Here is a 23,709-nt window from a genome sequence, read left to right as displayed (position 1 = left end):
ATTACGGCTGCCCCGAAGCTGTAATACCCTTCTTATAACATAAAAGGGAATAAAAAAATGTGTGCTGCATATGCTATAGTGGTCCGATCTCAACAATTTCTTCGGAGATTATAACGTTGCCTTCTACACTAATTTATGCTAAATTTGGTGAGGATATCTTGTCAAAACGAAAAGTTTTCCACACAAGAACTTGATTTTGATCGGTCAGTTTGTATGGCAGCTATATTCTATAGTAATCGCATATCAGCGATTCCGACAAATGAGCCGATTTTTGGGAAGAAAAGGACGTGTGCAAATTTTTAGACCGATATTCGTGTATATACAGACGGACATACGGATATGGCTAAATGTAAGTGACCATATATGTCCAGGCAAAATAATTCACTGAAAATTGCGGGGAGAGAGCAACACAATTTTATTCAATTCATTATTTTGTTTTTTTTTTTTATTTACAAAATGACTGGCTAAATCGACTCAGTTCGTCACACTAATCATTTATATACATACATATGTATATACTTTATAAGGTCTCCGATGTATCCTTCTGAATGTTACAAACTTAATATACCTTGTTCAGGGTATACAAATAACGCTGATTGAAATAATTATGTCTAGCAGATTTGAATTAATTGGAAGTACAAAGAAAAGTAAACAAATTTTTATTAAAGATATTCTACGCGATGTGATTTAGACAACTGGTCTAGAACAGTTACCTGAATTTGGTAATGATACATAATACACCAATAGTAGTCTTTGATCAGTAGCCGATTGCCATGCATAATACGAATTTTGGTAACTGTTTTCTAGTGGCTACTATGCTAGATTCTTTTATTTTCTCTTCTTTTCAATACTCTTCTCATACAATAGTATAAAAATATTATGAAAAAATTAAGCTAGATACATTTATTATTCCAATTTTCAAAAACGGTACCTTTTAATTTAACAATTTAATAAAAATAAAAAAAAACATTTGCTCTTTCATTATTTAAGTCACATACACGCTTCTAAATTCGAACTTTGTACAATAATCACATTTCCTTATTGCTTAATGTTTAACTATTTATTTCTAATCTAAAAGAGCTTCCGTAAAAATATCATCAATGGTCCCCATGTAGTCAGCACCAATACGGCCGCTGTCAAGTATTTATAGAATTTTTCGTGCTCCTTTAAATTGCGGCGAAAGAAGCCCGTATTATAGCCGGTATATTGAGCCAGCATTGCAGTTACAAATGTTAGCAAACCAAGAAAGTTGTGTATGAAATCGTTAACTACCGGCGACACATACTGACGGTAGCCCCAGCAGTACAGACCCAACGAGCCGGAGAGACAGTTGATCACAAAGAACACGCAAGCAGCTAAACCTAAAGGAAAACAATTTAAGAATCTATTAAGTGATTCAAAGTACTTGTATGTATATCTTTTTATGTATGTTTGTTTACATACCTAGTTTTCCATGCCACGAACGGAAATGGTGTTCTTTTGGCAGGGATTTCTGCAGCGTACCCGCCACCCCTAAAATACCACCAACTAATTGCAACCAGAAATGCAGCGTTGTCTTTGTATCTGGATGCAAGGAGCGTGTTAGCCAATTATTGTTGCAACGCACCATCATGCCCTCGGCCGAAAGGAAAACAAACTATAATGAAAATTGCAAAACAGTTACAGTAACAGTTGTTAGTTAACTGGGGGCTTTTTGAGTGTGATATGTGTACTTACTCCAAGCGTACAGAGAAATGCATGTGTGGCAGTTTTTTGGAATTTCATTTCCGCACATTTCACTGACATACAAACGGTTATTGCCAAAATGAAGCATTGATTGGCGAGATTCCATGTGTAGCTGCTTATGACCATTGTGTTCTTATTTGTAATTCAATTATTATTTTTATTCGACAAGCTTAGTAAACCAAATGTTACGATTTCAGAACTTTTGTAACGATACTGACGCTGAAATGAAAAAACATTAACTGTTAGTTCTCATGTTATTACATGTGTATCAACTAGATAAGCAGCGCATGATAAGATATTTCTTATACTTACATATATATATATATTATATATTATATATATTATATTATATATTATATATATATTATATATATATATACTTAGAAACAACTATAAAATAAAGCAGCGGAATGTTGATTCATTTCAAATAAAAAGTCCCGTACTTATTAGACATTCGTACTGTTATCGTAAGTGCCGACAAAATCTCTCAACCATATTGTCAAAATATACTAACGCAACGTCATTTTAGCAGGCCGTCCAACTTATCGTTAGCCTTGGTGTATTTTTACTTGCCCAGCCCCTATCGCACCAGAATACAACCAAAGTCAATAATTTTTGTTTTCAACTTCAAACTCTTAATATTCGCAAACGTTTGAGATTGCATCACATTCTGGCGCTCTGCAGCAATTGTACTCCGACATTCCAACATCTGCTATTGTCGGAAATATTTTATACATTTGGCCTACCACAAATACGATTTAAAATTTCGGTTTCCAACTTTACATATAATATCTAAAGCCCTCTTTTGCCATATGATTAATAATAACTTTGTTATGATTAAACGTTTTTAATCGTGAAAGATATTTTCAAATTATTTATACAAAATCGGAAAATGCAGACACACCATTTATGTACGTATGTTCAAACATGAATATGTACCGCTTTTTCGATAACTTACTTGGGGATTAATTTGTTAATATATTTAATAGCTTAATGCGATTTTCACGTATTTCGATAACGTTCACAACATTACTAATATTTATTTAGTGCGTGTTTTTATATTGCATTGTGTTCATTTGGCTGTGTGAACACTGCAAATATTTAAAGCATATTTTGTGTAAAATTTTATCTTAGAAATCTTAGATAAGCAGAGCTACTTACCAATGGCAACAGCAAAAATTTATATACATATATCTATAAATGCATATATAGTATATAAATATCTATATGTTGTTTAATATATATCGTTATTTAATCGAAGAATTCAATAAATCACCTACGTGAGCACACAACACTATAAGTTATTATTTAAAAGCTATAATTTTTGCCAGGAAAGTGAGAAATCAATTCACTTTCTGCCTCTTCAGTCACTATACGGAGTCACGGTACGAGAGTCCTTGCAAAAATAAAGAAATTTCAGTTTAAATATTTCTTAAGTGAATAAGTAACTCTCGTTTTTTGAAAAACAAAGTGATTTTCTAGCTTAAAATGGTTGCTATAGATTCTAATGAAAATTCACTGTGGGCAAAAATTTTGGAAAGAGTGGAAATCCTTATTTGGGTAGCTAACCAAGCCTGCATTGGATTCGTGACAATATATATGTTTTGGATATGTATTTACCAAGATATGGATACCATGCAGTTGCATGCTTTTCTAGTGACCATTGGGGTAAGCGAATTTTAATTAAAGGGTGCTTTTTTTTTTTAGACACGTGGTTTTCAAGAAGATATAAAACGCATATAATTTCATTTTCTAGCCAAGAATTTAGCTCTATTATAAAGATAATTGTTTGCCATTATGTTTTAAAAATAGTTTCGGGCAAGTGACCGCCGCGGCTAGCTCGAATAAATTCCAGCCGAGACGCCCAAATTTCGACCACTTTTGGCAGCAATTGGGGCCGTACGTCGGCAATAAGGCGCCGCATATTCTGTTCCAAAGCGTCATAAGCTCAAAGCTTATCTGCCGCGACAAGCGACTTCACATAATCGAACAAAAAAAAAGTCCAGTGGTATTAAATAGCTCGATCTTGAAGGCCACGCCACTGGCCCACGACGCCAGATGATCCACTGATCAAAAGTTTCCTTCAATAAATTAATTGTTTCAGCCGCGCTGTCTTGTTGGAACCAATGGTAGTCCACACCAACATCCTCCAATTTAGAAACGAAGAAGTCATTAATATGGGCTCTGTAGCGTTCCCCATTGACTGTAACATTATGGCCGGCGTCATTTTTATTTTTGAAAAAATATGGATCTGTGATTCCTACTGCCCATAGAGCACACCAAACTGTGACTTTTTGAGGGTATAATAGCATCCCAACATTGGCTTTTGGAAAAATCGGAAAGAATTTCGGTACAAAATTTGCACGATTTGCAAACGTTGTTTCGGAGTAAGTCTGTTCATTATGAAATCGCAAACCAAACTGAGTATAAATCAAGTAACAGCTGTCTAAAAGACAACTTTCTTTAGTATTGCCTCATGGAAAATCACACGTCTAAAAAAAACCATCTATGAACCCCATAAGTGAACCATTTTTTAATATATTATATATGCAGTTCTCGCTGCTTATGGCGGAGGGTATAATGTGCCATTATAGCATCAACCCGCTGACGAACGGTTTTAAACGCAAAGCTAAAACCACCATACATTGGGTGCTGCTGACACTCGGCGGTGGCTGTGGAGTGGCCGGTTGTAGTGTTATGATTGCCGTAGTGAAATTCAAAATGGATCAAATTCATAATCGTTTAGGTAAGTTAGTAGCAATATAAATGCACTACTATATATATAAATAACTATAAGTTTTCAAAATTTTCCAAATTTTTGTCTCCAACAGGTTTTGCTGCATTTATACTCTGCCTCATCAGTATGCTATCAGGCTTGTGTGCTCTCTTTTCAAACACTCTACGACGCATACTCAGTCCGTTATTTAATAAGGGCTTTCACAATGTAGTTGGCTTTGGCACGTTTCTAACGGCATTACTTGCGCAATTCTACGGCTATGAGTATTTTCATCACAGCATACTATGGTCCTTCGTAAGAGTATTACAAGTGGTGACGCTTGTGTCGCTAGTGCTCACTTCGATTGGGCCGCTTAAGGCACTCTATCGGAAAATTGCAAGTTTTTTCGAATGAAATGCGCACTTAAAGATATTCGCAATTGAATAACTCAAAGCGCTATAAGCTAAGTATTATGCATTTTTGTTGTATTTATTCATGCATTATTTTCGAACATTTTCATGTATTTATTTAATTTTTTTTGTTATATTTTTATTGTTAGGCGGTCGTGTATTTGTTGTTTTGATAATAAATTTATTTTATTAATAGTATTTTTAAAAAGTCTTTGTTTTTTTTCCACAACTAAATTAATAGCCAGGGTTTTCGGGAATTGATTATTTTAATATTCTCCCAGGACGTTTTTACCGATTTGATGGATTGATTTTAATAAAAATATCTCAGCAGAGCTTTACATTTTCGAGTATAAGAATTGGACAAGGGGCGTTGCACCGTTTAGTTTAATATAAAGTTTTAACAAAAACCTGAAAGTATTTCCCCGGGTTTGCTCTTTGAAAATAGAGTGAATATAAAATGTTCGGTTATACCCGAACTTGTCCCTTCCTTAATTGTTTTAATTAAATTTTTTTACACTAAAACAATAATCATTAAACTCACACAAATGTTTTTTCAACTGTTCAAAAGAAGATTATATGCATCTGTTTTTGGATTAAATTAAAAAAAGTTGGTCATCCCGATGTTGTATGCGCCAGGGTTCTTTGTTTGAAAAATAAAAAAATTCTAAAAATAAAATACTTTTACATATGTATATATATTTTAAACTTTTTTTAACAAAAAATAGGTTTTTTTGCCAACTTTTTTTTTGGAGTGTTTTATAAAATTTTTTAAATACATTTTTGTTTTTACTTTTTTTAAAATGTTTTTAATACTTAATTTTATTATATAAATTTTAAATTTTTTACCAAAAAACGGATGATGGAGGATTGAAATTTTTTAAAATTCATTTTGAGTTATTTTATATTTATTTATTCAAGATTTTGATAATTTTTGACAAAAATTTTTTTTTTTAATTTTCACTTAAGAAAAATCCGCCAAAAAAGACTTCTGAGAAATTGTTTTTTTTATCACATAAGCAACATCCATGAACATTTTGAAGTAAATCGGAACCTAAACGGAAGTATAGCCGTTTTCACTTGTGTTGATCAATCAAAAACTATCTCACACTAAGCAAGCTTGCACTAAAAACTGTCTTCCCACCAAGGTTATTGTTTTGCTTGGAACCTTTCTAATTTATATTCTCATTAAAAGCTGATTCTCTTTGTGCTAATATAATCAAGTACACGCACAAAATCATTGTGATCAATCAGCGCTTTCTTTGATCGTCGATCGGAAATGGTTAATATCCGCAATAGTCAGCTGTTAATTACTTACATATTTGGTTCGTATAACATGCATTCGCTTAAAGCGCGAATTCTCATTTGATTACAGCACGATCACTTGTATATATATATATATATATATGTACACATATTGTTATTAAATTCTTAGCTCAAACGAAATCAAGGTTGACTTTTCTACTTACCAGAGACTCACACTGACCCCTCTAGCAAGTACTTCTTGGCGGTTTATTTTTTATTTACCGCAATTTTAAACTAAATTATATTCTATAGCTATATCACAGTGTTTGTTGTCACACCAACAAAGCCACTTCCGAAATAATTTTGTGTTAGATTAAACGATTTCGCGCACTAACGACTTCCTCTTATTGAGTTTGTAACACGACTGAACTGGCGGAGCACTCCTTTCAAGCCACGAATGATCATTTTAAATTTACTACAGAAAAAAAGAAAAGAAAAACATTTTTGACTCATTTGAAAAGCTCACTGCCGTCACAACCACGTTGCATGCATTAAACATTTACAAAGAATCGGTTAAACTTGTACACAGAATTTCACGATACGAAGTGACGTCACAATCCAGCTTCATTGGCGGCCAGTGAGCGTAGCGTTGGTAAACCCCCAGCTATTTGGATGAATTAGCGAAAGTGTGCAACTAATCAACACAGAAAAACAAAATTGGTGACGTTACATACATATTATATATATGAATGTATACATATGTATGTATGTACCATAAATGGTATAAGAACTGCGCGAGTTCCTTGCGGCACTAAATGGGCGAATATATGTTGGGTGTGGTTAATTCACCTGTTAACCAATAATAAATAATAAAAAAATCAAATTAATTTTCATTGAAGTTTTTATTATTTGTTATCTTTTAAATTATTGTTAATTTATTTATAGTTATAAAGTGTTAACATTGGTTGGTAAAGTCAATAGAAATGCTGATTTCTATCTTATGTTTTCAAAAGCTCATTGATTAATTAATTAGGTTTTCCCAACACTTAACTAATAAGTCAATGAGCTTGAACAAGCATATGTTTTGAAAACATAAGATTGAAATCAATCTTTCTATTGACTTGTATGTATATATGTCCATATGTATGTGCGTATATTTTGACCAATTCAAGTGCTTTAGTTCACTGATTTGTGATAATTCTACACGATAATTTATTTCCGCTGATTATTATATAAATAGTTATTGCCTGTAGGAAAAATTTACGAAACGTTTTTAAGTAATGCTGTTTTTGACATGAAAAGTTTCTCACCGAATCCAAATAATAATAATTTATTATACCAGTAAACAATCTGATCAAATTCAACCCGTACTGGTCCATTTAAATTTAACCCGTACTGGTCCGTTTTTATGTTCATGCGAAGTTTGATATCCAGATGTAGGTTAGGTTACAAGGCCGATTCTTGCAGGCTTCTCACTTGTACAGCTTTAAGCCAGTCGGTAGTGGTACCTAAAACTCCTATACTTGTATAATAGATCATAATACTGTCAACCTATCACAAATCTATCTTTGGACGGCTAATGTCAGTTTCGGCTATGTCTCTTGGTCAACCTCAGTCTTGCAAAGGCTGGGCGATAGAGGGAAAAGTGCCTGGATGTTTCCACCTAACTCTCCTCCATAAAACTTTAACAACTTGCGTCTGATAAGATTTTTAGCTTTACCGCATTTATGCCTACTGGACAGGATCTTATAGATTGACTTGAAATTTTTGGTTAATTTTTGGGTGTGAAGCGTGTTAATGCTAAACTCGTGGGATAGACCTGAATCGTTAGCAAAAACGACGTCGAGTAAAGGTCGCAAAGAGATGCTTGACAATTGTGGACCCTACATACATCAAAAGCATCATTACTAGTGACGAGACGTCGGTTTATAAATATATCGTCGAAACTGTCCAACATTCGAGCGAATAGCGCTAAAAATTAAAACTGTCGAAACCGAAAAAACTTAAATTCGCTGAAGGATTGAAGGCCATCCCAGCCGGCAGGCTTATAACAAGTTATAGAAAATTGGATTAATCGTTGACAGCAGCTATTGGCTCAGGTCTCTATTTTAAAGACGTAAAAATCCTTTTTTTTTGTGAGTCCGGGGCAAATAGTTCGTACGATAATAAAAGTCAGTCCTTCGGTAGAGTATTGGATTCCAAAATAATGTTCAGCTATTACACTTTTAACTCATAACCATTTTAGAAACTTGCCACCTTTACTATTTTGCAATTTATGTTAGTTATTTGAGTGTTTAACCCTTTCGAGGTCATAAAAGCGCTACTTTAAGAATTATGTTTTTAATTACTATGATTTCAAATGCAATTTAGCTTAAATTATTTGATATACTTATATAAACACACATTTGGTCTGCATGGTTTAGGATTTGCCAATTCTTATTCATAAGCGCCGCTTTTTTTTTTTTTGAATTAGAATTCAATAATTATATACTTACATAAATTTGAATTTACTCGTACAGTTGGCAAGTACAACACATTCCAATTTTGCTAATTATTGCGAAAATTAAAAAAAAAAATGAAAGAAAAAATTGGAGGCAAAACACTCAGTCAATGTCAGATTGCATTCGCTTTATACTCATAAACGGTGTTTTGAAAGTAAAATCAGTATACTCGTATGCATATACGTATGTAGATATGTATGTATGTGTATCTAAAGTTGGTACGAGTATATCATTCGCATTCACTCAAGAGTATAGATTAGTGCTTTGAATTGCAATAAAGTTACATTTCAACAAGCACACGCAATGATCTCGAAATTCTGCTTGCAAAAACTGTATAACAGTAAAGTAAGTCAAGGGACCTCAAAAGCCACATTTAGTGCTGTATCTAATCAAGCACGTTTGAAGAAAGTGAAAATAGATTTTTTTTTAATTTGCCAATCATTTTTGTAATCAAAAAGTAATAAAGAACAGTTATATACAAGTAAGTGTCAATTGGCTAAAATCCGGCCCTGACGTTTTCTTTTGCATTTTTATCTACGCGATAATTTGCGATTCATTTAGAAATTCAAATACAGTACGAAATATATGTACATATACAAACGCGCTTTTGTATATGTGCATAAATTACCTTTATTTCAAGTTGTGTATCTACCATTAGATACCATTAGTTATGTCTGTCTTATGTTAAACGAATTCCATCTTTCTACCACCCTGTTAAATTATTACTACTAAACGATTGCGATTAGCACGGAAAAACCCGATACCGATATTTATAGCTTATCAAAAAACGTGCATCAAACACGTCGGCCAGTTTTTAAATCTTTTCGATTGCTGCTTACTCACCTGTCGCAGACGGTGAACCATTAAGATTCTTAGGCATAATTTTGATAAAAGAAAACAATTAAGCCGATGACATTTATTGGTTTATTGTTGGGCATAAAAAAATTAAGACAGATACCTATAAACTTGACATTCACCATGGGAAATTAATATAGCTGGTTCCTCCGTGTGGCTAAGCATATGAAAATGAAGAAATTTGGATAAAACTTGACAATAAAGTAAGTAACGCAGTCGAATTTTATAGCAGGATGAAAACATTTGATGTCCAAAATAATGTTTCTAAAGGCATTAATAAAGTTAGATTAGGGCTGAGAAAGAGCTAAAGCTCACCGAGGCTATACTATATATGTATATATTATATATATATATAAGAGGATATATATACAATATATATCATGTACGTGCATGAAAACCGATAGCTTATATTCTTAATCCATACAAACTAAACGTTTATAATCTAGTTATTTACTTTTTTATGTGAAGGTTATTAAAGCTTCCGTGCAAACGAAGCTAACGCTTTTTTTGTTGCAATAAATGGAAATGTTTTCTAGCACAGTAGCTTAAGTCTTTCATTTTAAGGATCATAAATAATAAATAAAGCAAAATATTATAGCCAAAGATTTGCTGACTATGATCATATCTCGACGGACGAACTTTCTCTTAAACCCTCGAGTATAGTACAATTATATCTGCCATCAAGAATCTGCTTGTAAAAACCATTCCGTTTAAAATGTGTAGAACCTGCTAGTAAATGCATAAAATTGAGAGTTTTGCCACATATAGCCGAATAAAAATAAAATATTTGGTTATTAAATAAATACCGATGGGAAAAGGTTTTAATTTGAACTTAACGTCATAAGTCAATGGCCTCATATTCGAAGCCAATTAATTAACTTTTATTTAACGACATACTACGTACATATGCATATATGTGAAGTCGAAAAGTTCTGGAGCACTAATCACACTACTAAAAAGCTAGTACAGAAGCTAATAAGTTCAATGGCAATCTCCTGGTTTTATTGTAAATATTTATATTATAACTTTGTTTATTATTACAGCTGCACGTGCATGAAAACCGGTTTTTGAGATTAACACTTTCTCAGTTTATAATTGCTTTATTGCATCCACACAAGATTAATTACTGGAAAATGTGCTTAAATGTTATTTTCAAAACGTGGTGTTTTTTCAACACACGCACAAATTTTGGCAGGAGTAGAATATGGTTATCATTGCGAATCAGTTTATTTTCTTACGTAGAGTGGTTCCTTACCTGCACTTTTTTTACCACCAATAACAATGTTGAAGAGCTAACTTCGTGATTTTAGAGTTCAAACGAATGCACTAAAGAATTCTTAAAAATTACTAAAGTTATAAAAACTAACTCAAAAAAAATTGGGGTTTATACTTCTACATACATGCAAACAAACAGTATGTGTATATTTCTGTATCTATTTCGTTTCTTTTCTGCTTGCGCAAACAACCGCAATGATCTCGAAATATAGAATATTAAATAACTCGTATTAATATTTGGCGGCTACAACAACATAGTAATATTAAGTTCACATGTTTAGCAGAAACCACAGATTTTGCATCTGAAAACGCCTTTAGTTATAGCCCTAGTATTATGATTGTAATGTTATTTTTCAGCTGTATTGCGTGAAAATGCAGTTGAACTTTAAAGGTTAAGAAATTGCAATAACCTTTGCGGCTGAAACACTCCAATATCGCTATCAAATAGCTAATAATAAAAGAATTTTTTAGTCACCTAGAGGTGTGTCCTAAATGTGATACATGAGTAACTTACCGATTAGTATTTAGAGGTTCTCATGTAAAGAGAACTGTAACTGTTTAGATGAAATTGAAGCTATATGACACACCCTTGGTATATTGGTCCCTCCATGTGAGGGAAACAAGCACTACTCACTGGGAATATTAAGATATTCTTAAATTGATATATCGTTCGTAATATCTAGGCACGAATGATTTTACTACATACAAGTATATTTAACTATAAACAAGAGTGATTTGACAACCGAGCAGCGGAACCAAAAATCTCTTATCATCTCTGATGGCTGTTCGTTATTACTTTGGTCTGTTTTCGCATATTTCTGAAATAATATTCACTCATCTCCTGCCTCCATGGGCCTATAGCAAGTATGATAGAGATACATATATGCATGTTTTTATCATTCTTGGCCTTGTAGTAGGCGTTAAGCTGCATTGGTTACTCCGGCGCTCCGCAATATTTCTTCCCGAATGTGAATTACTTTATGGTATTTTATATCATTTTATATTATTTTATTTGCTCTTCTTTTTCGCAACATTTTTATGGAGAGGCCTAATGTAAAGACCCACCGTTCAATGCAGGTAAATCCCCACTCAGCTGCATTCTGTGTAAATTTTGTAAAACCAGTATGCTTATTTGTTTACATGTTATGTACATTTATGTGTATATAACTGTGTCTCTGCTTTGTTCTTATTACTATTTTGCGAAAACTTGTTCGGATTTTAAATAATAAGGTTAACAACAAAGTGCATCGTGTGGCTTTAGCCGAGAGAGATCAGCAGCTGACAGCTCTTGACTCGCTAAGCTTATCAGTGCACTTGCGACAGTCGCGGTGGGTGGATGCGCAATATTTACGTAATATAAATAATATTCAACTTTTATATTTTTATTGTGACGTGTAAATGCAATTTGCTCTTCTTTCGAAAATCTACAATAACTTCAGTGTCAACTTTTTGGATAGCAACACGTGCCGAGCGAGCTCTTTATCGCGTGCATATGTGCAAATTCAATTCAAACTTTGATCGCGCTTATCAAAAATTCAATGGAAAATATCGCTTATATGAGATATGTACAATAATAGTTATGATATAAGTGTTCCATGGAATTGTTGCTATATTTCAGATATGTAACCTTCGTATAAGCGTGTGTGTGTGTCTAGCGGAAATTCGTTATAAAATTGTAATTGTGTTATGATGCGTTTATGGTATATGTATGTATACATGCGCATGTTTGCAATCCTATACATACCCAAAGATTAGACGTTAATTTAGTTTGGATTCTTGGTATTTGGCGACATCATCCATCTGTATCTAACGCGTCTTCAAAGAATTGTATTCAACAGGCTTTGAAGTAGTTTGGGATATCCCGTATTGTGCACTTAAAATCGATCGATTAAGCAAAGATTACTTCAATATTACACCATTCACTTCACTTTGACGACAATTTTCGTTAATATCACGACCAAATTTCAAATAAAAACGGCGAAATTAAAAAATATTCGAAATGCCGGAAAATGTTGTTCATGCGCCGGTTGCTGCCCAAAAAGTGAGACCACTCCAAATTATGTAAAATTTCAAAAACATATCAACTACAATTGAAACGGAATGTATAATATTGTATAAAATGAAGCATCAAGCTAAAAGCGATCTTTTAGATAACGAACTGTATATTCGGATAAACAAATATGCAAATTTATTTACTATGAGTATATGTATGTATGTATGTATGTGTGTACCTCCATTGTATTACATACAAATAAGATAGATTAGCATATGACGCCTCGAAAGCTGCCCATTTCTCAGAACTCACTTGCAACAACAATTGTAGCAATAATTTTTTTATTTTTAGTAGGTGCCAGTATACATACATACATATGTATGTATGCGACTCCCATTTGTGTCCATATTTGTATTTACCTCTTTGTAAAATTGCTTTCGTTTCGTTGTAAACATTTGTAAAGCAACAACAATTAAAAACGTGACATCTTTTGCATGCAACTTAAACTAACGCAAAAAGCTTGCAATTTCCTTGGAATAGAATACTTATGTGTGTATGTACAAACACTGTGCAACAAATTTATAAAAAAAAGTATATTTTAAGAAAATATGATCTATAGACCAGGGCCGATCATTTTTAAAATCACAAAAAATGTTTATGCTGAGATGAAACCTATTGGACTGGAAGATTAAAAATTTTAAGAGTTAAAAAAAGTATATCTCGATTGCCGGCAAAACTACGCGTCCTATAAAAAAATGTTAAATCGCAAAGTCGAGGGTACAAAAAAAATTTACAACTTTCAACATTTGTTTACACAACCTAAAATTTATGTGTAAAATTCAAATAAATTTTATAAAAAGAAAAGTGTTTTTCTTTCATGAAATTTGTTTTAAACTTAACTTTTTATGTCTCAAACACACTTTAATTTTGTTTTTTTATTTTAAATATTTATTTTTTCACCCTACAAGTATTTTGACTTAATTTTCAACGAAAATTCTTACATCAAAATTTCTGTTTTTTTAACATGTTGGTAGGCTTTATGTTCCTTGAAATATTTACCATTTATGGTATAAAAAATATATACCCTAACATACTGTGGCAAATTTTCTCCCAAAATGCATAAAAAACAGCTTCACCAATTTGAAAATTATATCGTTAGCAAATTTAAACATATTTTAAGATAACCTTAGGATTCTTTAGATGAGTTAATGTCGCTAGATTAGAATAATTTGCGAAAAAAAGATAAATTTTGACAGTTTTACTTTGATGCCTCTTCTAATTGATATAAGGGAACGTTCAATTGAAATTCTTGAAAAGGTCAGTAACGCTGGAAAGGAATTCACTTTGAAGACAGTTAATTTTGGGCCACTATGCTGTTTGCGGACGATTTATGAAAACAATATAATAGTAATAATTTTAGAAACAAAGATCCAACTAGTAACTGTATTTTGTAGTAAAGTAATACATTTTTTATAGGACAGATTTATGTATGTCAATTACAGCTATTTATAAGTTCCATTTTAGACACACGAATGTGCGTCTGTAACCTATTTTTTTTTTTTGCAAATACATTGTTTTGACAGCTGCTTAAAGGAATGTTTAGAAATTAAGCGTTCAAGTAGTCACATCTTATCAATATGACTGACACCTCGTAAAAGTGACCGGATCCGAATGGCTTTAAGCGTCATTAATTTCGAAATTTTCATTTGATAAGCTCAATAAAGACAGACAGCATTAAGCACTGCAATAAAAATATATGAAATGAAATCAAAAATATACAACTAAATAAGTTATCAAAATAAACGATCGTCAAACACACTAACTAACGAACACACGTATACAAATTTAAAAACGAGCAACTCTATTTCACACAAAAAATGTTGGCTTCAACGGAACGCCTCGATTCAACGATCAGTTCAAAGCACAGTGACTATGGCAGCACAACGTTAAAAAATCGCGCTTCCTCAACTAACGGTCAAGAATCAACAGCTGATATACACATAGCGACCGACGAAGCTGCACTAGTATCGTGCGAAAAGAACAGCGATCACATCAATAGTGATCAGTCGGTGGAGCATTATCATTCCAGTGACAGTGCGACAACTAGTGGACCCGATATCGCCTATCAAAGTCGCGCAAACCCGCTTACAACTTACACTTCAAGTCTTTTCGCTGCCGCAAGTAGTGCTTCCTCGCCGTCGCGCTTTCAAACACGCCAATCCCGCTATCCGCGTTACGCCTACAGTAAAATGGAATCGTACATCGATGAGAAGTCCACCGCCTCGAAGCCCATATGGAAGACGGCTGCATTTCAACGTTTCGAAACATTTCTGTTTATTTTGAACCAAATGTGCATCGGTTTTGTGACCATCTACATGAGCTGGCTGTGCATCAGCAGAGGTTTGAATAAAACCCCGTTGCATGCGTGGTTGGTGACACTCGGTGTAAGTGATCGTAGTGATGTAAATATATTATATTTAAATACATGTGTATAACATAGGCTATTACCGTGGAGCACGGATATGTCAGATACGTTCTACGGTTTAAATCAGTTTTTGTGATCAGTAGCAAAGTCATAAAACAGTTGAAGAAGCACAGTAATTCATTGAATTGATACATAATATTATATTAATTATATATATTTTTGCGAACACAAGTGTATCAGATTAATGTTAGTGACTTTTAAGTGGCTTAAAAATCCCTCACAAATAACGGCACAAATAAGCATTAATGCTATAAATCTGAAAACTGTGACACACTTCCGGTTTCATTAAATTTACGTCCTATAGACCAGAGTGACCAAAAATTTAACTACGGAGCTTCATAACAACAACATATTTCTGTAAATGAAAAAAAAATAGCTACGACTTAGTTTAAGTGAGACAGCGCAAGCCAGACACTGCCATCGCAAGTCAAAATTAACAGGAAATTTTTAAGCAATTTCATAGTGCCTTTTTTATAGAAGCCCTCATGTCTATGTGCAAAAAACCGACATATACGATTTTCAGTAACTTCTCTGGAGGCCAATTTTTCACTAGCAAAGTCATTCGCCATAGGCAGAAAAAACGTATTAATCAGTTGGTGCCATGTCCGGACTATAAGGTGTATGCATAAGACCCTCCTTCGATGTGTGTGGCCTGGCGTTGTCCTGACACACAATTCACCTCCCATTGACCGCTGCTGGGTGTTTGCTTCCTTCAGACGATCTAATTGTTGACGGTACAAGGCCGTTAAAAAGCAGCTCATAATAGATTTTCTTGCCAAAACCCACAAAATACACAGCAAAAAAACTTTCAAACAAGTGGCAACTCTTCCAAAATATTTCTGACACAAACCGTTATTAAATTTGTCTAGTTTTATATTCGAATCGCAATAATTTAAAAAAATTGTATGAAATAAAATTTTAATTAGGTGGCAACCCTTCTCAACAATTTTTAATTGTTAGTCTGCTTAAGCCTCTTTTGTTCAACAGCTTTGTTATATAAATTCGTTTATCTTTTAAATGTTATTGCATCGAAATTTGTAAACAGATGGTAACTCCTAAAAAATATTGTCACATGTAAGCCTTCTCAAATCGTTTTAATTGTATTGTATTAGATATTGCTTCTTCGAAATGAAATTTTAATTGTAGCCATTTCAGTAAAAAAATTTAGTTTTATTCAGTTAATGCACACTTGGTACAAAACAAAAAAATTAAGCCGGCTTACGGTTAAAAATATTTTTAAAAGAGCCTCCCGTTTATTTAAATTTAAATTGCATTTCGAAAAAAACATTTTTTTAAAGAAAATATGTCGTGAAAAATAAAGCATCAACAACGTAGACACAACCGAAGCTAGTATTTGTCAAATAAAATGCAAGTACAATTGTTGGTATATTAATATGCAATCCATATGCGATTTTTTGTTCATGTTTAAGTATGTGTGTGTTCGCCTATAGCTCATGCACGCTGCACTAGCTTAGCGTCGTACAAAATATCGCGTAAAATAGTCATGCACAATAAGTGCCTAAAAGTATGCAACAATGGCATACGAAGTTTTTGTTACTCGGCGCAACATTCACCAACTTATCGTTTCTGTTCGCCTAGTACTCACTGTTGATGGCCGAAGCGGTGATGATACACTACAACGCCAATCCGCTGACGTCACACTACAAACGGCATGAGAAGCACACAATACACTGGGTGCTACAGCTGGCAGGCGGCGGACTGGGCATGGGCGGTACGCTATATAAATGCATACAGAAGGGTTTTCTGCTAACGAGCACACACGGCAAGCTGGGTAAGTGGCTGAAAAATTATTTTTATATATACCTGTACTTTATTTTAATTGATTTATTTAAAAAATCAATTATACAATTGTGTAAATATTAAATAATGTTATTTCCAATTATATTTTCTGTCGCTTAACTTATATAAAGTAGAAAATATAGACACAATTTATTTTATTTTACTTATTGTTTCAAATTGTTTTCATTTCTCTGCTAAGGTTTCGCCACATTTATCCTCTGCTTGGTGTCTTGGTTAAGTGGTTTAACCGCGCTTTATCAACTCAAATTGAAGCGCTGTGTTCGTCCAATATTTAATCGCACATTCCACAACTTGATCGGATTCGCTTGCTTCGTACTAGCGCTTACAACACAATATTATGGTTATCAAACGGGTTTCTTTAAAGCAGTTCACACAGATGGATCCACGCTCCACATTTGTATGAAAACCATAACGCTCATTTCGCTGGTGCTCTCTTGTATTGGACCAATTAAGGCGCTGCTGCAGAAGATCCAGATCATTGTAAGAGACTAATATTACATATTTTTGTTCGTTGACAGCCTTTATTTGGTTGCCCTTAAACAATATATAAATGAGATAGATATAGTTTACAAGGTATATTCCAATTTTTCATAACATTCTCATAAAATTGTATTTATTATTATCATTTAAAATTAATATTAAACAAAACCTAAAAATACTAAATGCACAGTTTAATTTAAACTTTTTTTAAGGGGGGATTTTTAAATTTTGTCATTTTATTTATTGAGTAGTTTAGAAAATAAACAAATATATTGAATTACTGAAAGTTCGCTACAAAATCGGCAGCTCCATTACATTTTTGATTTCAGATTGTTATATCCACTTGTAAATTTCACAAGATACAACTTTTTTTTTTGCTTGTGTGAGGGTTGCTTTTTATGTTTCGGGATTATAGAACAAAAATCAATATTAATCATTGAAAATCGCTCTATTGTTTTTCAAAATATTCTTCAATAAGATTTATACATTATGATGCGTGTCGAAGCACTTTTGCCACACTGTTTGAGGTATCTGCAAAACATGAGTTCTGAACGCATCAACTGCCTCTTCAGGTGTTGAAAAACGTTGACTTGAGCTTAGATTACTTTTTACGTACGGGAATAAAAGTCAGGACTATGGCGTGGATGACTCATCAAATTGATGTTTTGAGAGCTCAAAAATGCAGTTGTTTCAGTCGAAGTAAGAGATTTGCTTGGAAGTGCTTCGTGCCCGAATAACTTTTGTTGAGTTCGGCTGATCTGGAAACAACCATACAGTCGACTGCTGTTGACTTTCGAGCTAATACCCGTAAATCCACGATCTATCACCTGTCACGATGGCATAGGCGTGCTTCGAAGCAAGGCTATCGTATTTTTTTTTTAACATTTCGTGAACAATTTTTTTACATTCAAATGCAGTGTTGAATGTATGCTGGTCCCACTAATGCCTTTAGTTGTCACGAAAGTTCACATGACAATCTTGCAATTCCGAAATATAAAAGGCAACCTACCTATTGTACAATATATTTAAAGAAAATTTCCATTTCATCCAGCAAATAGTTTCAGGGATAAGAGCGAATGTGTAAGAATTTTTTAACTTAGTCGACTCACCAAAAGGGTTTTTTCGAAACGATGTTTTCACACTCCGCGAAATAATTTTTCCGAAACGACTTGAAATGTTCACACGACCTTCTCAGATATATAAAGAAGAAATACGATTTTTGATAACAATTTCGATTTTTTAAAGCATTCTGAAGTGTAATCCTTTTATAGAAAACTACTTTTCTTAAGGAAGCCGTAATTTTATCTAAACACAAAATTGAGTCCTTTGTTCATTACTTGTATTCATCTATTGTAATAATACATTTTTTTGGTTTTTGGATTTGAGTTAATTTTAAGCAGAAAAATCTTCCTCCCCGCCAGACACTATATTTCAGAAGTTCTCCTGGAAACCGACTACGGCGTCAACAGGTCCTGAAATTTTTTGACATTCGTAATTATACCTATACATGCTTTTTGAAGGTTAGGTCTAACTACGAAATCGATACATTATAGAAATAATAGTCTGGTACTACTACAACCCTAACGTTGTTGTAGATTTCTGTTGAACAACTAACTTATAAGATAACAAACCAAACTTCGAACACAGATACTTTATGGTAACTTACAAGAACGCACAACAAAGTTCAAGCTATCCGCGCAAAGATCTTAGATTTCATCGAAGACACAACCAAGTGCATTCATAGGTATAAAACAAATTAATAAACATCGGAGCATATCGACAGCGAGGGCAGAGTGGCTTAATTAAACAGCGGCAAAGGTGCAACCGCCGATAAGTTGCCAAGAAAGTTTCTGGCTGTACGCAAAATCAATCACAGTTGCAATATGCCTGCCAGTACATAGCTGCGGCTTGACACACTGATAAAGACATTGAGAAGCAAAGATAAAAACTACAAAACGAAAATAAGAAAACAAGCATATTAATCACGAGTCGATGTCGTTGTGGAGTGGGGACGCAATCAGCCACATGCAATGGAAGTCGATGATGATACTCCGCGGAACGTGTTTCTACATATTGAAATATAATTTCGGATAGAATACAATGATTGCAAAAACAGTAATAGGCGAAACACGCTCTCAGCCGGAGCGCAAACCATGCGATTTTTTAGTTTTTGCGCAAATTACAGTGTAACCAAAATCTTTTGTTTTTAGATAAATACCAAAAGCTAGGTTGAAATCGAAATGACACGTCGCGGCAAATTTGTAGTGAACAAAGTAAGCAATGCTAGAATACATTTCATTAGGGACACACCTGCACCACAAAGTACGGCGCCGCAACACTGTCACAATGTGAGCAGCAGCACACCTGCGCAAGTGGGCTGCGGTGGTCGGCGTGTTCCACATCCGCCCGCTCCATCAGCCACGCTCACACTTACACAAAAGCTCGAGTTCGTATTGACGCTCGTTAATCGGCTGCTAATCGGCTTCGTAACAGTTTATTTGTGTTGGATGAGTCTGCGTTTGGATAGTAAGGATATTCCATGGCATGCGGTGTTTTGCACACTGGGCGTAAGTAAAGAGAATAATGATTAGATCACATGAGTAAAAGTGAAGATAATTCAAATATTTACCATTTTCAGTTTCTCTGCTTGATGTCCGAAGGTCTGATGGCCTACTATCGTGGCAACGTTTGGACCCAAGTGTGTCACCGGCCGGAGAAAGCACGTTTACATTGGGTGTTGCAGTTGTGCGGTTCCATAATCGGTCTCATAGGCATCGTGATTAAAATGTGTCTGGAGGAGGTGCACTTCCACACGCGTCATGGCATGATAGGTATGTGTGCTTGTGTATTTTAATTTTGTTTATTTGGTTAGTGGTATAAATACAAACATTTACCTTTGTAGGTCTGGCTACCATGGTTATTTTATTTATCAGCTTATTAAGCGGTCTCAGCTCACTTTACGCCGCCGAACTTAAGGGTCGCCTACAACCACGTTTTAATAAAACAATGCACAATATTATTGGCTTAATGACGTTCACATTGGCTATGCTGAGCATGTATTACTCGTTCGAGACGCAACTATTTAACGATTACTCGTTAGACGCATCGACTTATATGGACTTCCGTTTGCTCTTGGAGATTATCACAATTATTATATTTGTGTTGACCGCATATGGACCTATGTGGTGCTTGTTTTATAGTCGTTTGTAGAGCAAACGAATATTTAGTGAATAATAACGTGTAACATAAGAGAATATATAAAAAAGTTAACAAAAATACAATTTTAACCTCACGAATACGAATCTAAATTATTTGCTTATAGCAGTTTCCATAGTTGTTAAAATAAATATGTTTGATATGTTAGATTTTTGAGTGCGACTTTACAAGTTAGGTATACTAGCACTCCTATTGCCGAAGGCTACTAGATTATAGTTGCCGTTTTACTTGCATTGCATACTATAATAAGATTTTGCTTTGCACACGGCTACTGAAGCCAATATACTTGAAAACATAGATAACATACACTCTCAAGTTGATATTTTTTGAGAGGCACTGTTTGAAGCATTTGGCAGCACTGTTCCAATTCTTGATAGAAATCGTAAAATGAAACATAAAGAAGTAGAAAACAATGACATTAAGAGGTTATGCTTAGTAAAATCGAATTATTGTATGTTGGGCTTGAAATTATTACATTTCTGTGGCTTGATTTAGTTTTTCAAGTTGATTAATATTCGCAAATTTAAGGAATCTGAAAAATTATTTACCATAAATTTTCAAGAATGCAGTATTTTAAATATATTAATGGACCTAAAGCTAATGTTTAAGAGTAACAATTTTTTGAAGATCAATTTTGGTAATTTATTCAGCTAGAAAAGTTCGTAAATAAAAAAAAAATGGAATATATGTATGTACATAATTTATTGAGAGATATTCAATGTATCCAACAACATTTCAAAATTCGCAAAATCGTAAAGGCAACCTCTCAAGATATCTAAGTTTTTCAAGATATGAAGTTGTTTTTGAATTTTTTGATAGTTTATACTTTAAAAAAAAACATACTAAAATTTTAAATCGACATCTCAAATATTTTTTGAGTTACAGGCTCCTAAATTTTAGCCGCTGAGTTCACTCAGCTCCGACAGTTCATCTTCAAATGCGTTTTTTTCTAAATTTCTTTTTTCAAATTGGCTGCAATTGTAACTCGAAAATAAATCACACGGTCGCTTCAATTTTTTCTTTTTATTTTGTATGTTTCTTCGTCTTTGATTGTATAAAAAATTTAAATTTGGAAAATTCGAGATTCCCTTTCAAAGTCTGCCATTTTGTTGTATATTTTTTTTACCATAGAAATTAAAACAAAAGTTTATAGCTTTGTGCAGTTTTATTTAATTTGCATATTATTTAATAAAAGAAGGTGTGTACAATAGTTGACACGAATAATACTTTTTGCATGACGCAAGATAAATTAATATGAGTTCTCATAAAATACGCTGCAATATAAATAAATAAATATCACGTATATATTAATGTATTAAATAATGTTTGTAAAAAAATTTCGTAAATTCAGTTGATTTCGGACTTAAGTGGTGAAAATTCATAAATATTAAACTTTAAATGAAATTAATGTATGTTTGTTTGTGTTGTATACGAGTATATGTAAATGTGCTGTGATGTCAAGAATTTATGAAAATGGACTTCCTTTTTAGTTGAAATATGAAGAGATTTCAGGAGTATATGTGTTGTATATAAAGCACTCGAAGGCATTTAGTCATCACTAGTCTAAAACTGATGTGTTTTAAAAAACGGTACAGTTAAAAGTTAATTAATTGGCTTGCTAGCTTAGCTTAAAGTCTAACAAAGCTTATTTAATATTTATATTTTTTAGTGAATTTTTTCAAAAATGATTGTAGTGTTGTATTTGCCAAAAAATTATTACTTTTTTCACATAGCGTAATTTGTTAAGTACAGATAATTTAATTGCAATGGAAAATATTAACAATTAAGTACTTTCAAGTTAAAAATATTATTATTAAAATTATGTTTAGTCTTAGTTGTTTATTTTTAGTTATTTTTGAATGTACAAAGAATTCAATATTTTATTTTGTCTATCAATGAACTAAAATTGTTCAAAACTATCTGCAATACAGATGTAGACCAAATTTTTACTATTATTCAGCGCAGGATAAATTTCGTGCGTCTTTTTTTGATTTATAAATTTCGCAAATACAACACAACAACCATACTATTTATGCTTTTTTATATAAATTATGTTTCATAATGGTTTAATTCTCATTTTACATTTTGGTGGTGCGCCTGATAGCAAATGACATAGAGATCGCTTCAATGTAACGACGCAGCGATGGTGCACCAACGCCGCCCTCGGTCGCGCCATATACACGACCACGCATACTGTTATCGCCAACATCACCACCGACTCCAGCCTTTGCACCGCAACATTGCGGCTCATTGCAGTAGCGACATGCCTTCGTGGAGAAATAGCTGTTTTCAAACTCGTCATCGTCCTCCATGACGTCGGTGATCTCGTAATCCTCAGCAAATATCTTGGCGCGCTGCTCATAACGCAGATATAAAGTCAAGCAGATGAAAAGCACAAAGAGTAGGGCACAAATGGCGCCGCTTGCAATACTTGCCTCTTCCAGCATGGGACGTGGTCGTTTCGGCAAGAAGGATGCATCGTACTCCTTGTACTCGCAGCGTGGTCCCATAAAACCATTTGCGCATTCGCAATTATACATAACAGAATCGCCCAGCTTAACCGAGAAACAGGTGGCATCATTCAAACAATACCAAGCGTCGTAGTTCACCGGACATTTGTAGGTTGGGAAGGTGATGTTTGGTCTTGGTGTCGTTGTGGTAGTAGTGGTCGGCTCTGTGGTGGTTGTGGTGGTGGTAGTTGTGGTCGTGGTCGTAGTCGACTTTTGTGGCGAAAGCGATGAGGCGGCCGAGGAGAGCGTGCGTGGTTTCGGTATGGAACGACTAGAGCATGCATTAGCCGTAGTCGGCTGCTTCAAAAAGCAAGCGAGCACTAGAGTCAACGAGCAGACGCTAAAGAGTAGCGTGCATTTGCGCTTGAGCAAAGACATGATGTTGAGTATTAGCTTTTAGTTTGCTTATAGAAATAAAGTTACTTACAAGTAATTAAAAGAATGTGTTCAATACTTGAGTGAGTGAGTGAATCGAAGTAG

The 23,709-nt window shown here is 33.8% G+C and overlaps 5 protein-coding genes across 11 annotated transcripts; 3 read left to right on the top strand and 2 right to left on the bottom strand.

The window, feature by feature from the left end:
* Window positions 1–888: 888 nt before the first annotated feature.
* On the bottom strand, window positions 889–12,835 carry LOC106625749 (uncharacterized). Of its 4 annotated transcripts, none has more exons than XM_036360068.2 (4): window positions 12,469–12,835; window positions 1,717–1,944; window positions 1,444–1,636; window positions 889–1,361 (listed from the first exon to the last, which is right to left on the bottom strand). In XM_036360068.2, the coding sequence occupies exons 2-4, from the start codon at window positions 1,849–1,851 to the stop codon at window positions 1,072–1,074; spliced, it is 618 nt and encodes a 205-aa protein (XP_036215961.1). In that variant the 5' UTR covers window positions 1,852–1,944; window positions 12,469–12,835; the 3' UTR covers window positions 889–1,071. The 4 variants fall into 4 exon arrangements, with proteins under 4 accessions (XP_036215961.1, XP_036215960.1, XP_036215959.1 ...); XM_036360067.2 differs by lacking the exon at window positions 12,469–12,835 and adding an exon at window positions 11,239–11,453; XM_036360066.2 differs by lacking the exon at window positions 12,469–12,835 and adding an exon at window positions 6,318–6,581.
* LOC106625868 (uncharacterized) lies at window positions 1,942–5,001 on the top strand. The gene is made up of 3 exons (XM_036360069.2): window positions 1,942–3,393; window positions 4,279–4,471; window positions 4,557–5,001. The coding sequence occupies exons 1-3, from the start codon at window positions 3,214–3,216 to the stop codon at window positions 4,853–4,855; spliced, it is 672 nt and encodes a 223-aa protein (XP_036215962.2). The 5' UTR covers window positions 1,942–3,213; the 3' UTR covers window positions 4,856–5,001.
* On the top strand, window positions 11,983–17,686 carry LOC106625678 (uncharacterized). Of its 4 annotated transcripts, none has more exons than XM_036360052.2 (4): window positions 11,983–12,075; window positions 14,432–15,161; window positions 16,802–16,994; window positions 17,202–17,686. In XM_036360052.2, exons 2-4 carry the CDS (start codon window positions 14,595–14,597, stop codon window positions 17,513–17,515), a joined length of 1,074 nt encoding a protein of 357 aa, XP_036215945.1. In that variant the 5' UTR covers window positions 11,983–12,075; window positions 14,432–14,594; the 3' UTR covers window positions 17,516–17,686. The 4 variants fall into 4 exon arrangements, with proteins under 4 accessions (XP_036215945.1, XP_036215944.1, XP_036215946.1 ...); XM_036360051.2 differs by having other exon boundaries at window positions 12,052–12,075; window positions 14,301–15,161; XM_036360053.2 differs by lacking the exon at window positions 11,983–12,075 and adding an exon at window positions 12,100–12,399.
* Window positions 17,687–18,954: 1,268 nt separating this feature from the next.
* Window positions 18,955–20,805, top strand: LOC106625676 (transmembrane reductase CYB561D2). The gene is made up of 3 exons (XM_014245506.3): window positions 18,955–20,070; window positions 20,142–20,334; window positions 20,406–20,805. Exons 1-3 carry the CDS (start codon window positions 19,744–19,746, stop codon window positions 20,711–20,713), a joined length of 828 nt encoding a protein of 275 aa, XP_014100981.3. The 5' UTR covers window positions 18,955–19,743; the 3' UTR covers window positions 20,714–20,805.
* Window positions 20,806–21,865: 1,060 nt separating this feature from the next.
* On the bottom strand, window positions 21,866–23,709 carry spi (spitz). The gene has a single exon (XM_070107231.1). The coding sequence runs from the start codon at window positions 23,605–23,607 to the stop codon at window positions 22,798–22,800; it is 810 nt and encodes a 269-aa protein (XP_069963332.1). The 5' UTR covers window positions 23,608–23,709; the 3' UTR covers window positions 21,866–22,797.

This window comes from Bactrocera oleae, chromosome 3 (genome assembly GCF_042242935.1).
Source record: "Bactrocera oleae isolate idBacOlea1 chromosome 3, idBacOlea1, whole genome shotgun sequence".
Classification (NCBI taxonomy): Eukaryota; Metazoa; Arthropoda; class Insecta; order Diptera; family Tephritidae; genus Bactrocera; species Bactrocera oleae.
The sequence above is the reverse complement of the archived record's forward strand: the minus strand, read 5'-3'. Positions and strand labels throughout refer to the sequence as shown.